At 43.1% G+C, this 14,963-nt stretch overlaps 1 protein-coding gene across 2 annotated transcripts in view; it reads left to right on the top strand.

Annotated features, from left to right (window-relative positions):
• The window catches only part of PID1 (phosphotyrosine interaction domain containing 1), a 199,460-nt gene extending 184,721 nt beyond the window's left edge, over positions 1 to 14,739 (top strand). For both annotated transcript variants that reach the window (XM_024563736.3, XM_024563737.3), the window contains one exon: positions 12,555 to 14,739. In XM_024563736.3, the coding sequence (XP_024419504.2) occupies positions 12,555 to 13,031 (477 nt within the window). In that variant the 3' untranslated portion in view covers positions 13,032 to 14,739. The remainder of the gene's footprint in view (positions 1 to 12,554) is intronic.
• The last annotated feature ends 224 nt before the right edge of the window (positions 14,740 to 14,963 follow it).

Here is a 14,963-nt window from a genome sequence, read left to right as displayed (position 1 = left end):
TTTAATCATCATCATCATCATTATTTATTTTGATGGTCAAATTGTCCCTAGTTTTGCCAGCATGGACTGCTTCAAGGCAACTCTCTGTCCTTTGGACTAGATTTTGTCACTCTTTGAGCACTTTGCTACTCTCTGTCACAGCATGATGTTTCGGAATCACCTCATACTTTTAACCAGTCCTGGAATCAGCTGTTCCTCGAAGGAGGGCTGGTTCCTTTCAGTAGAGACTGACATTTAGAAACCAGGATTTGGGCATTAGATATGCTCATTACTAGTGACATGTCACTGCTTACAGAGCCCCCCTGTGCACACTGTAGTGAAATACATGCATGTGGGTGATGCATTTGTATGCAAACACGCCTCTCTGTCAGTGTCAGTGTCTACCTGTCTGTGTATAGTGAAAACCGTAATTTGTGTGGGTTACTCCAATTCCAATCTAATGCCACAAGGGTCTTCCTAGACTCTCCCCTTTTTGTATTTGTAACAGCCTACTCCGACCATGAGAAACCTGGTTCTCAATATTTGCAGGATGGTTACTTTTAGCTTAACCCTGTAATATGCACGAAGGAGGTTCAGAATGGCAAATAGACACCACTTTGGAAAACAGGCTTACTAACTAACTAGGTCTCAGCATTGGTCAGAGTCCTGTCTGTCTTTAACCCGAGGGCATATGTCAAAATGCTCTGTCAAAATATGTCTTGGGTATGTTTTCCCTCTCTTCACTGTAGTTATGGTTTTCATATGCATTCAGTTAGCATTTACTCATTTTTATTTTTGTTCCACTTTGAATTTTTCTTGCCTTCCTTCTTGATTGCATTGTTTTTGTTGAAGTCATAACTATACAAAAGGTATACCTGGAGAATAGCACTTCTCTACTCCTTCTACCCTAATCCCACACCCCCATCATTTCAAACTCATTCCCAACCACCTCCTGCTGGTAACCAATCTCTGGTTTTCCTTCCTGTGTTTCTTTTTTCACAAGTGAGCAGACATAAAAACATATGTTTTTACTTCCCCCTTTTGCTTACATAAACTAGATAGTTTTTTTCACATAGCTTCTTTTCACATAACAATATATGAGGTCTGTCCAAAAAGTATCCAGCCATGCACTATGAAAAATAGAGACATTTATTGAAGAAGATAAAAGATACAAAGAACAAGGACACCTCAGTCCCCTTAGAAGTAGGCACCTTGGGACCTCACACAGTTGTCCCAGCATCTCTTCCACTGTTCAAAAACTCTGCAAAAATCCTTTTTTGGAATCACCATCAGCTGCCCTGTCATATTTTCCTGAATCTCATTGGCAGTCTGAAATCGCTTCCCTTTCAAAGGTGATTTAAGTTTTGGGAAAAGCCAGAAGTTGCAAGGCACTAAATCTGGGCGGGAGGGGGCTGAGTCACCTGGGTGACTTGATGTTTCGCCAAAAAACTGCACGAGACTGATGCACGAGCGGGCATGTGGTCATGAGGAAGCTGCCAAGCACCAGTTGCCCACAGCTATGGCCATTTTCGTTGCACTGCATCTCTCGACCGAGGAACAACATTGAGGTAGTGCACCTTATCAATTGCTTGGCCTGGAGGGGCTTACTCCTGATGGATAATCCTTCCCAATCAAAAACACAGTTAACATGGTCTTGATCTTGCTGCAACTTTGCTGTGCTTTCATTGGGCGAGGAGAACCAGGCGACTTCCATTGGGACCACTGAGCCTCAGTTCTGGATCACAGCCGCAGACCCACTATTCGTCTCCAGTTATGCCCTTCTTGAGGAATCTGGTTCACTGGTAGCCGTTTGAATTCAGTCGTCAGCAACTGCAGCACGATGTTCCTTCTGCTGTGGTAGCAGAAGCCATGGAATGAATTTTGCCATGACGCGTTTCATGCCAAGATGTTTTCACCCCTTCAGGCGACACGAAGACAACACAGATGTCCCTCACCACAGTCCTGCCCGTTGCCCTTTCGTAACCATACCCAGCTCTCTCCCATCCCTAACCCCTGGCAACCACTGATCTGTTTTCCATGTCCGCAGTGTTGTCATTACAAAAATGATGTATAAATTGAACCAAACGGTATGCAACACTTTAGGATTGTCTTTGTTACTGCTGTTTGTTTATTTTTTACTCGGCAGAAGTCCCTGGAGATTCATCCACATTGTTCCTTGTGTCCGGAGTTTGTTCCTTTTAATTGCCAATTAATATTCTGTGGAATGGATGTATCACAGTTTCTTAATCATTCACCTGTTAGAAGGCATCTGAGCTGATTTCAGTTTTTGGCTCTAACACATAAAGCCACTGTGAATATTCATGTAAAGGTTTTTATTTGAATATAAGCCTTCATTTCTTTGGCCTATGTGCTAATTCCATGTTTAGTCAGCCCCCGAGTTACTGTTCTTATTTCAGACCTCCGTTGGCCTTCTGTTAAGAGCGATAGGCTAGCAGCCAATTGATTGGTGTGTTTATTTTATTGCCTCTAACCAAATGCTGTCTCAACATTATTCTCTCTAAATGTTCAGTGCCTTCACTGGTCCTCTCCCAATGAGTTGTACACTAAGGAAAATGAATTGATAAAGTCCTACAAAGGCAAAAATTGGTAACATTTCTCACCTGCCGCATTGTTTGCCCCTTGAATCCATTTGTCTGGCTAACGCTCTTGTAGTGTCTTGGATATCGATTCACCATTTAGAGAAGACTCATTGCGAACGTTTTAGGGCCTAGAGAGAGAGCTCTGCTGAAGTTCTGCCCCTTTCCAGTGTTCACTGCTGATTGGAAAGCAGAAGCGGGATATCGGACTTGTCGCGAAATAAATTGTTCTGGTGCCACTGAGTGGAATGGCGCCAGGTCTGACTGTCGTCGGGTCAGCTCATCAGAAGTGGCCAGATGAGGGAATGTATGTTTCATTGCGGTGTCATTTTTATTAAGGGACTTTGTCTTCAGGGGCGTACGTGGGTGCCTTTCAGATAAATCACTCCTTTCTTCACATATCCAAGAGCCAATTGACAGGACAGATTACACATCGAGGCGGTTTTGATGAGCACAAGATGGGACACAGCATTTTAAATCACTCTGCCTCATTGGAACTGAGTCCTAATACGAATAACAGAACTAAATCTGTCACTTAAACACCTAACTGTGAGACACATGCTGTAGTTAACTGCCGAAGCAACGCCTGCCTCTGCTAGAGTGCAAAATGGGGCTTAATTGCTCCTCGGTACTGGGTCTTAGTAAACTCGCTCCCCTCCCACCATGGTATACATTTGCATAATAAAAAGCAAATACATTTCCCAGTTATATTCTATTAATATTTTCATATATGCAAGCAATATAACTCATGTAAATACTTGGAAAGAACTGCTAAACAATAAAAAAGTATTCTCAATATCTGTGACCACAGGAAAGTTACTGGAATTTAGGAAAAAAATTACTAAACAAAGGCGTATGTGTAAATGTGCTGCAAAAAATATGTACTTTAGAAAATCTGCATTCTACTGCCAACATTGTTGCTGCTATTACAGAAATATTAAGAATAAGACTGTATGAAAGACAAATACCATATGATCTAACTTTAACAGGAATCTAATCAACAAAACAAACAAACAAGCAAAATATAACCAAAGACACTGAAATTGAGAACAGGCTGACAGTGACCAGAGGGGAGGGAATTTCAGGGGAAAAGGGTGAAGGGTTTGTAGGAACAATTTTAAAGGACACATGGACAATAACGGGGTGGGGGGGTGGAAACAGGAGGGAGATGGGGAGGGTTGGGGTGGGGGGAAAGGCAGAGAACTGTACTTGAACAACACTAAAATTTGAAAAAAAAAGAATAAGACTGTAAACTTTTCTGGGTTGTCACCTTTGTTAACCTTGGGGTTAACAAAAATATGCTGTTCAAGTTCAAGGCAGGCTTACCCTAGGCAGTCAGGGTCACTTGCTGCCTCTTGGTCAGCCAACCAAGCCAGGCCAAGCAGATATGAGGCAGAAGACTTTGAAGGGAAGCCTTATGGGGAATAGTAACAACTGGTCTTCATCCCAGTCCAGCCACAGGACAGCTGGGTCCACTCTTACACTGGTGAGGATTAGGTAAAGCTGCCAAAAAATAGGCTCCAGAATGGCACCCATAACCCACTCTGGAGAAAAAATACCTTGTTTGGTTTCAGAATCATCTGGGCTTCTTGTGTGCAACCCACAGAAGCCTGAGGGGCTGAGTAGGACCCAGAGCTGTAGCAACCACAGAGGATGCCCAGGTCTTTTTTGAGCCGAGCTCAGGCCCCTCTGCTGGCCTCTGGGCTCTCAGCTGCCTTGAGGAATGTGCAAAGCCCTGCCCAGCATGGTGTTTGGTGCCCAGAGCAATTCTGCATCACATGTTGTCTGGCCTGTTGGTACACCATGCACAAGAGCAGGGTTGGGGCCAACTTAGCACATGTTTGATATTTGCTCTTTGGAACTATTCTTTGAAGTGGGGATTGTTTGCTTTGCAAAGCACCATTTCAGAGTTCTTTAGGAATGTGATATGTGAATATTAAGTATGCATGCTTATCTCCTTTCTATTACTGATGCTAGCGTCATAACTTCAATCTCTGGGCAAAGCACACACATCTCAGGTTAAGGACTCTTTAACTCTTGACTCCAAACCCTTTTTGGAGTGTTTAACAAGACCCGTTGGAGTGTCTGTCGCCTTTTCTTGTCCCTGATCAGGACTCAGTCTCAGGTGGATGTTTGAAGAAACTGCCCGAGAGAAAGTAGATAGTATAAAAATGAAAAATAACAAGTCTGTGTGCCTTTCAGTGAAAGAAATTGGAGTAGTGGAAAGGGCCTTGGCCTTGGGCTGGAGGACCTGTGTTCGGGGTCCTGCTCTTTGAGCAAGGTGATTTGGGGCAAGTGTCCTCATCTCCCTGGATATCAGAATCATCAGCAGTTAATTGCAATGTAATTATCAGTACTTTGAGTTTATACTCTGGGAAAATTTGCTAGTCAGCTCTCCTAAATAAAGAAAGAAGAGTCCAAAGAAAAATAGAATAGATGCTAGGCAGCCTAAAGCAACTTACAATTTTGCTACAAGATTGTAATGAAGGCACATTGGTTTGACTGGCACACCCTAAGAGTGAAAACGCAGGTATCAAGCGTGGTCTGGTACCCCATCTGCCCAGTCACCAGGGCAAATGTGAAGTCACCAATGGCATTGTAGCTGCCATTCTGTTTTGTTTGGGAGCCAAAGTCTAGTTTCATGTCCTCCCTCCCTGTCTTCCTTGCTCCTGCACACCTACCCCTTCCACTGGCATTCTTCCCAAGGCCTCACCTGCCTGGTTTTCTACGTCAGCAGCACCTCCGGAAGCCAAACCGCAGTGAGTGTCAAGACTAATCAACCTGCATGGGACACACAGCTTGATCCAACAGATGAATTCCAAGTGGGGATTAGTTTTGTCCTACTTGTGCCATATGACAGGAAAGGCCTTTTGAACCAAGGAAAGTTTTCTGATTCATTGAAAGTACTCACGGAGGCACGTGTGTGCTCTTTCTCTCAGGGCCAGCCTTGCCTACCTAGCGTTCAGTTCTGTAAACTTAGTGCTAAGCATTGTTGGTGTGTTTGGAATGTAAATCCCAAGATAGAAGAGAGTTTAATTCATTTTGTTCACTAATATACCTGGTTCCTAGTAGGTGCTCAACACAGACTTAAGAAATCAATGTACAGCTAAAAATATTTAATCATCAAGCCCAAAGTGTATCACTTTTACATTTCTCACAATCACTTCATTGATTTCACTGTAAACAGCACTTATCCTTTAATACTGTCTTCATGGCGTAAAGCATTTAATAGAGGTTCAAGGTCATGGTTAGCATTGTGTTTGTGTTTGCATTGTGGATTGTTAAGTAATTAGCATATGGATCCCTCTTCACTCTTCAAAGTGCCTGGTGAATCTGCGCTCCTCTGTGGTCAGCAAGGAAGGAGTTGATTGAAGCTGTGATCATAAATCTCAGGGCTTTGTCCTTTCCCTTTTCTCTGAAATGTGCAGGAGGGAAATAATGTGGGAACAAAGAGCTTGACTCTTGTATTTGGCCCCAGGTTAAGAGTGGCTCCTCTTTTTCTCATCTCTTGCCTTGTAATCCAAAGGCTATTAGGATTCTCAGTTAAGTTGTCTTCATCCTGTGCTCATATCATGTGATTTTATGTCCGCTGGGGAAAGGAAGTCTCCTACAGACAGAGAAAGAACACCGAGACCTTTCATATCCCACAAAAGTCCTCTGGAGAGTCTTTGTTCTTGACGGATCACCCCAGAGAAACCCCACAGTGAACTGAGCCAAAGCCGGGCTAGGAGGTTACAAAGCTGGGTTTATCCAGCCTGGATGGTGGAAGATGCCCAGGAAACCAAGTGCTTGGGGTCTTCTATGACCACCCATCCCATACCACGTTCTTGTTTAGGAGCCTTTGTCATCACCCAGTGCCTCCAACTGTCCTTTTTAGGGGGGAGGTGAGTCAGGGTCCTACGCAAGGGTTTTTCAGGGTAGAATGAAATACAGACTGCCACCAAGAGGAAGGAATGGAATGGTGTCCGCTCAGCCAGAAGGGCATATGTCGGGCAACCAGGGTTTGTTTTGCCACACATGAGCAGGGCGTGGTGACTCATGAATGGAGAGTTGGCCAGGGTTTTGGAAAACTCGTGGGTGAGAAGGAGAGGTTCTGAGGACACTGGTCTCTCCTGAGCTGATGCTGTGAATGCCGCAGACTCTCTGGCGGGCCTGTTGGTTCCATGGCCCCCTGTGTTTTCACATGCTATGAATGTGCTCAAAAGTTCTTTTTCAGTTGGGGTTGGGCTAAGCCCATTCAGACATAGTGCAAACATCTGTATCTGGGGCTTCAGTTTATGCCGTTGAATGACAACATGGGGAAAAACTTTCATTTTTGTTCTGTTTGTTTCTCTCCAAATGATTCATTCTTAGTATGTTTCTTGCCCGATGCCTGTTTTTGCAACCAAAGAAAAGATGCCAGTATTTACTGCATATTTCCAACTGATTTTTACCCCTGAAGAATCTTCTTGTCCTATTCCAAGTGCCTTTGTTCTAGCACCCTGGGAGGTGACAGCTAAGAAAACAAATCTGTCTACCCTTGTGGACATTCGGTGACCAATTTCTTGACTCGGTGTTTCTTGTCTGCTTTGTGGCTCTGGCCGATGGCAGTTCGTAAGGATGAGACTCAGAAGGGACTCGTTCATCTAGAAGACATTCCCCTCTTTCACAGGTGGGCAGGAGAACAGGACCCTCATTAACCAGAGCTGACATCGGTGTGTGCACCGCCTTGCACATTGACTCCTGTGTTCGTACTCACAAGGAGGAAGTGCCCGTAGGAGGGTGTGCAAGGAAGTCTCCATAGGAGGAATATGGCAGCAAGAAGCGATCTCTCTGTAGACATTTAGAGAGAATCCCCCCACGGTGTTGGCAGAGGAGGGTACAGGGATGACACTGGCATTTCAGGGATTCTGTGTGCTGAGATGCACGTGCTGTGGTCCCCTGTCCACAGAGGGCATGGCTGCATGCACAGCATAAGCAAGTGGTTGTTATTTTGAGACAGCTAATCTAAAAGTTTTTGCTCTATTTCCCTTGAAAAGTAGAGCCATAAGCTACATTCTCCTAAACTATATATGTATATATAGTTTAGTGAATTTGTATATAGTCACATTTTTCTTCAGTGACTTATAGTCAGCTCTATGGGTTAATGCCAGACTCTGGAGAATATAATGGAAAATTTAGGAAATATGCAGGCAAGTAGTAAATAATTGACTAATGAGGGGAAGTACACAGGCAGAGTCAGGATTCCAGAATGCGGGCCATTGTGGATGAGAGCAGGGCTGATTTAAAGAGGTTACTGTGAGGGGAGGCTTTGTTGGGACATCATTTTGTCACTTTGCATTACAGTTTTATGGAAACTGTTTAGAGAATTATTTTTATTCCATTTCTAGGGAAACTGTATTCAGATCATTCTTTTCCTGCATTTCTTTAAGAAGTGCCAGCTCGTTGGCCTGATGTCTTTGCATTTATGTAACCTCATGGGATCTCAGACAATGTTACCAACTCCACAAAGGCAACAAAACAGGAGTTTCATCGGCTTCCCCAGGTTGGCCTGTGGCATAAGGTAGACCCTCCGAATCCTGCTTTGTGTTGGCCAGATCCTGCAGGAACCAGTTCATGACTGGTTTGGGCAGGGGTAGCTCCTTTGGATCAAGAGAAGACTCAGCCAGCAGCCTCGCCAAGGCCTGAGGGGAGGAGAGCCCCATACTTTCAAGGAGCAGGTGCTGCCGACAGTGGAGAATTGGCATTTTCTGGCACCGCAAGAGCATCTGTGCTAATCCTGTGCTGGTAGGCAGGGCTTGTCTGGCCACTGCGGCCTCCGTTGCCGATTCCGGTTGAGACAGACTTCAGTTGCGGGTCCCCGGTGAACATTTGGTGTGATGATTGGCCCTTGTCGGTCTCCCGGTGGGGAGCAGTCATCACACGATCCACTGAGAGCCTTCCTCCATCTGCACAGTTGGTAAAGCTTCGCAAGGTGAAGCGGATGGAATATTCAGGGTTGGTGCTGCAGAACACATTTATGCTTCTCTCTTCACTTTTGGAGAAATGCCAGAAGTCTGGAGTTCTTGCGATGAAGTTTTATTTTCTTTGGCTTTATTTTAAATATCTTACACATATTTTGAGTCTTAGAAAACAGATTTCATATATTATAACCAGACTATATATTATGTTAAATATATAATTTGTAATGTTATATATGTGTGTTATTTTAATTATTTGTGCCACATTTTACCTGACAATTTCAGAAGGTTTCTGAATCTTCCTTTCTGCAGTTACGAAACAACACATTTTTAGAGAAATGCGCAGGCCTATATTGTCCCGGAGAAGAGTGTCACTAACAAATGCACCAGACAAAAGGATGTTGTTCATTCTACGGAAGGACCCACAGCATTTGGATGCTCACATAAATCCATAATTCCTCGGACAGTCCAAAGATGGGAATAATGAATAAATGACTCAAAGTGAAATCGGTTAGTTGTAAATGGCTCTCATCTGCTAGCAGAATGGCCCAGGAATTCAACATGTGTCTTTTTAGGCTGTCTTTTTTATGTAATTTTCTTCACAAATAATCAAAATATTCCTGGAATCCCAACACCTGGCAGTATAAATGATGGCTCCCAGTGCTACCACCTGATCTAAGATTCTTGTCTTTCAAAGTGGGTTGGTGACAATAACATTCCATCCTGAACCACAGTGTTGTCGGTGGGTCTGGAGATACTAAGTGCTTTTTACCTGAAGTGTGATACAAATAGTCATCACTACTAGTCAGTGTCTATGTGGCTTGATTTGACTGAGGAGTTTTGTAGATGGGGACCTTATGGTTGATGTGTCGTGTGCTAGGCAGGTGACCCTGGTGAAATGGCACCACTAAATAAAGACACTTTCACAATAAGTTTAATTTGCCTCAGTGTTTTAAAATTGCTTTTTATAAATGTCTACATATCATTCGTAGCTTTCATTATTGTCCTGTCAAACTTTTTGAGCCACTAGTCTCTACTCCGTTCTTCTTTCAAGCATACTTCAAAAATAAAATTTTATCTCCCTTAAAATCTTTAGTTTTTAAGTTGTATTAATAAGAGAGGAATGCATTTTGTCTTCATCGTCAAAATTTTACTACTATGAAATTGGTTTCCATTGGAGTGAGTCATTTACAACTTCTAATAAAGTTTTTAAAGTCATCCTTTAGTTATATCTCAATAGAAGTAACTATGTGATTATTTTTTAAAATTTGTGGTTCGGGGGAAGGTATGTACGAGCTTGGAGCAAATCAAAGGAGGTCCCATCCCTATGAAGGATAGTTGTATCAAATATAAAGTTATTTCTAGTTTCAGTGCATGCTATAAAAGTACATGTTTTCACTTCAAGAACTAAAACTTGTTTTCCCCATTTGCTTTTAAACTTCCAAAAGTAAAGATGTCATAGCAGGGAGTGAGGTACTGATAAATGGTGCAACTTGGATGAACCTTGAAAACATTACGCCGAGTGAAAGACCCAGACATAAAAGGTCACGTGTTATATGATCCCACTTAGAAGAAATATGAAGAATAGTAAATCCATACAGAGAGAATGCAGATTGGTGGTTGCCAGAGCCTTGGGAGAGAAGGCAGTGGAGAATGGCTGCCTAGTGGGTGTTATGTCGCCCTGGGGGGTGAAGAAAATCTCTTGGAGCTAGGTAGAATGGATAGTTGTATAACATTTTGACTACTAAATGCCACTGAATAATATGCTCTAAAATGGTAACTTTTATGTGGTGTGAATTTCACTTCAATAAAAAATAAAGCTGTTAAAAATAATAAGGATATCACAAAATACCATATGCAGAAAGCCCATTTTCAGTAAATGGTATTCAAGAACTCTGTATTGTGTGCATTTGCGCACAAAGCCATCTTTATTATGTGACTCCAATCCAGAGGGACAAAGAGCCCTTCATCCAGTTGCCCTCTTTGGCAAGTAGGGACACTCGCAGCACCTGAGATGTTTTCCCCTTCCAGTGTATTGTCAGTTTTATCTCTGTGATACCGTTCCTGTGCGTCTCCTCTGCCCTTCCTCACCACTGACCCTCCTGGCTGTGCTGTTGCACCAGCGTCTTGCCTGAGCATTCTGCCATTAGCCAGCCCTCCCATCCATCTTTCCTTCTGGCATCATTAGGTCTTTCAAGTTTACAACCCTGATCAAATCCAGGTGCTCCTCAGGCTGTAGATTTTTAGTGGCATTCCATCAAGAGCAGAGAAATCACTACACCTCAGACTGCACGCAGGCTCATCCTCCGAGGTTCAGTTTGCTTTTATCTACGGGTCTTAGACCTTCTGTATCTTCTCCGAGCCTGTTGTATGCCACAGCCTACTATGTGGTCAGCTCATCACGGCCTATTTGTCCACCTGGGGGCTTTTCCTACAGCCCTTGTCTTTCTGCTCCCTCCTTCTTGCACCGCCTTGACTTGCTGGGCTCCTATCTGGCTTTTGAGGTCCTGGTACCTTGAAATCCCATGACTCTTCCTTCTGAGGCCTTCTGCCAGCAGGGCACCACAGCTCCTTCCACTGAATGTTCAGGGTATTTGTAGCCGCCCTTGCTGCCCTTTTCAAGGTCTTCCTTGTGTCATAATTATGTCAATGCATGTGCAGAGGGTTAGCAGTGTGCCCAGAGCCATCCACCTGGTGTACGGTGGAGCTAGGATTTAAATCTTGACTTGCCTGCCTCTGAACAAATATCCAATTGTTTCCCATTGATTTTTTTGGCCACTCCATCTTTGCTCCCTCCCTCCTCCATGCCCACCTGGCATATTGCCATTATGTATAATAGGTTCTAAATAAATATCTCTAGAATGTACAGCACTTATGCCTCTTTACTCAGGAACTATGTTTTTAAATGGAGTGTCCAATTAACTCTTCTTTAAGAGATAAAACACGAGAAATTGTAACAGTACTTCTGTGTTCTGAAATATTTGTACGTGGCCTTTATAGCCCCAGTAAATGTCAACATTGATTTGGAATCACTGTGGCCAAATGTTCTTTCTCAGTTCTCACCATTTCCATGGACCTTTTATCTGGTCTTTTTCTCCTCAATTCCATAGTATTTATATCTGTGCCACTAATTTTGTACCAAATTATATACTATTTTGTGTTAATTCTTAAGTGATTTCTCCAGTATTATGCATTTTCAAATGGTAGCAGTTCTATCACTTTTCATGAATAAAATATGAAAGAATGAAAATCCCTTTTTGGTATTCATAAATAGGCTTTTAATATCACACTGTTTGAATCACTTGGAATTATTTTTCTTTGTTTTTGTGCTGCCCGTCCAGCTATTTGATAAGGATGCATTCTAAGTCCCCGACCATCTGTAGGTCTTTCCTCTGTTATCACTACAACCAGATGGTGCCCGTCAGTTCAAAGCTGTTTAGGTTGAAACACAACTGTATTTCTATATTTTCAAAAATTATCTGGGAGAGAAAACAATGATGTTTCAGGCCATAATTTAAACAGAACATTTGTGTGTGTGCGTGTCCTTGGCACGTTCTAGAAGCGAGTCACTTAAGTGGACTTGAACATTGACAGATTTAGAGAGAACCAAGCTAGGAGATGTTTAATAAAGATTTTGTTTTTCAGATGTTCCATCCTTTTGACTCTTTCCTGCTCGTGTTTGGTTGAAAATAAACTCCAAGTGACTCTATGATTTTAAAGAAATGCCAAATTATGTAAAATATCTTAATCACTCAGTTTAATATGAGCTTAAAAGAAAGGTAGGGAGAAGGAGAGTAGTTCTCTAGAAATTAGATTTTAAAATTCAACTCCATTTAAATAATTTGAATATCTTTGTCAAGTGGTTCACTTGTTAGGGAGAAAAAGTAAAAATTCTGATGACAGTTATTCATTTAGGGAGCAAGAAAGATGCTTCTCCACCTTCCCTCTGTGACACGGTGACTGGAACTTTGAAGCGAACAACGAGAATGAAGAGTTGACTGTTGACCTCTCCCGTTTTCTTCCTCTCTCTCCTCTGCAGGTTACCTATCTCGGTAAAGTCCCCACCACAGGCATGCAGTTTTTTTCAGGCTGCACAGAAAAGCCAGTCATCGAGCTATGGAAGAAGCACACACTAGCCCGAGAAGACATCTTTCCAGCCAACGCCCTTCTGGAAATCCGACCATTCCAAGTATGTCTCCATCACCTCGACCACAAAGGGGAGGCCACGGTCCACATGGATACCTTCCAGGTGGCCCGCATCGCCTACTGCACCGCTGACCACAACGTGAGCCCCAACATCTTTGCCTGGGTCTACAGGGAGATCAACGACGACCTGTCCTACCAGATGGACTGCCACGCCGTCGAGTGCGAGAGCAAGCTGGAGGCCAAGAAGCTGGCCCATGCCATGATGGAGGCTTTCAGGAAGACTTTCCACAGTATGAAGAGCGACGGCCGGATCCACAGGAACAGCTCGTCTGAGGAGGTTTCCCAGGAATTGGAATCTGATGACGGCTGAAGGAACTTAGGAAGCTTCAGCAAAGGCAGCATTGGTCCAGGAGTTCCAGACCATAGATGAATAAGCAACGATTCATAATTCAGATGAGAGACTGCCAAACTATTGGCTGACCAAGCTTTTTAAATTCAGAAGAGCAATTCTAAATCTAAAGAAATGTATTATTAAAGTAATTATGTTACGTTGAAACCTGCTACTGCTGTGACTATGAGGAGGGTGGAAGTGTGGATGGGGGGGAGTGCTACACTCTTTCTCTCTCTCTCTCTGTTTTTTTTTTTCCTCATTCCCCAGTGCCTCCTGGTAGAAAAGCTCCATGCTGATTTTCACCATTCTCAGGCAAATAAATACACTGAGGCTGTAATTTGACGGACCATTCCAGTTTGCCTTATGAAACCCAATAAGAATGCACTTACCTGATCCCTAGTCCTGGGCGGAGGTTGGGGGGTGAGTGCTGATGCTGGTGTGGAAGTTGCAAGGCTAAAGGAAAAGGTCAGGTGGATTCAATCCTGAGACTCCTCCCCCACGGCATGTTTCAGATTCTCTCCTCAGTAAGCCAATCAGCACAGCCTTCATTGAGCTTTACAACTAACAGCCTGATAGTTGGCAGTGACTTCCCAGTTAAAGACAATGCTTTTATTTACATAAATATATCAAGTAGTACCTTCTTATTGTATTCACTTCATCTATTTTCTTAGAATCCTTGCAACAACCAATAACCCTTCCCTCCTCCTGCCCCATCCACCGCCTTTCCCCTTCCAGCCCATGACCACGTCCCCACAGGGGTGATGCTCAACATACACCGCAGGACATCAAAAGGGAAGAAAATAACTGAGCAGATGGAATCAACCATCGAACCAGCTAGGAGTTTAAAACCACCACCACCACCACCACCACCACCACAGAGAACTTGGAAAAAGGGAATGAGTTATCAAAAAGCGGACAAACTCCACTGAGGCTGTCCTTTGTTCAACCATGACGTCTGGTAACTTATCTAGTTGACGGTCCTGTCTGATGCATCCAATCAGATGGAAGGCTGCCAGTCTGATTGGTATCACCAAGGAAGCCTGCCACCCTCACTCAGCCTTGCACTCCAGTGAATTCTGTAAACTTGGCTGTCTAGAGGGCCTATGTCCATCTTGATTGAAAGGAAAATCTAACCCCGCTGTCTCCAACTTGGTAACATCTCCAGGTCACGTTTGCCAGTGCATTCACTGTTTCTAATGAGAAGTTCTCACTAAGCCTGAGATTGCTCAGTTTCATGGATCTTTCTATGTCATAAATGCCAAGGGTCAACATTGAATGAAATTGAACATATTTGTTAAAATATATACATTTAAGGCCCAGAGCAAACGGCTAATTTCCCAGGTAATGCTGCTCATTTATAAAAGTCTTTTTAGTCCTGATATTGTTAGAGGCACGGGGCACCTTACAGAAGCCTTAAATGAGAGCTAATCGCATCCGGGGAGCAATGGTATTGGTGTTTTGGTCTGTGTATGTGTGTGTCCCTACATACATCTGTGTTGTGTCTGTGTGCCCCATGTGTGGGCCCGGGTTTAAAGCATGTAGAATTAGCATGGAGTCCTATTGAGGAGAGCCCGCCTCTTGGAGATATGCTTGCTGCTTTCCAACACATGTAAACTATTCTTTAGCGTAAATGCATTCATTCTTTAATAAAAATATGTTTGCATTAATAAAGCTGAGGCATTTCCTATTTTATGTGTTTCCATTTTACGCAAAAATAGAGCATATTGAGTAAAGAGGAAATTCAGTCTAAGCATATTACAATCTTGATCATAAATAACCCATTCCTTGATTGTGTTTAAAAAATTGTGTTTTGTTTTCTAATGCCTGATTTATATTTAATTACTGCCCCTTAACTGAGAGGGTAACAAGTCAACAATGGACACAGTTATTTAGTGTGTTGAACTGATTTCA

Source organism: Desmodus rotundus, chromosome 2 (assembly GCF_022682495.2).
Source record: "Desmodus rotundus isolate HL8 chromosome 2, HLdesRot8A.1, whole genome shotgun sequence".
Classification (NCBI taxonomy): Eukaryota; Metazoa; Chordata; class Mammalia; order Chiroptera; family Phyllostomidae; genus Desmodus; species Desmodus rotundus.
Note: the sequence above shows the minus strand (reverse complement) of the source record. Positions and strands in the feature narration are given on the sequence as shown.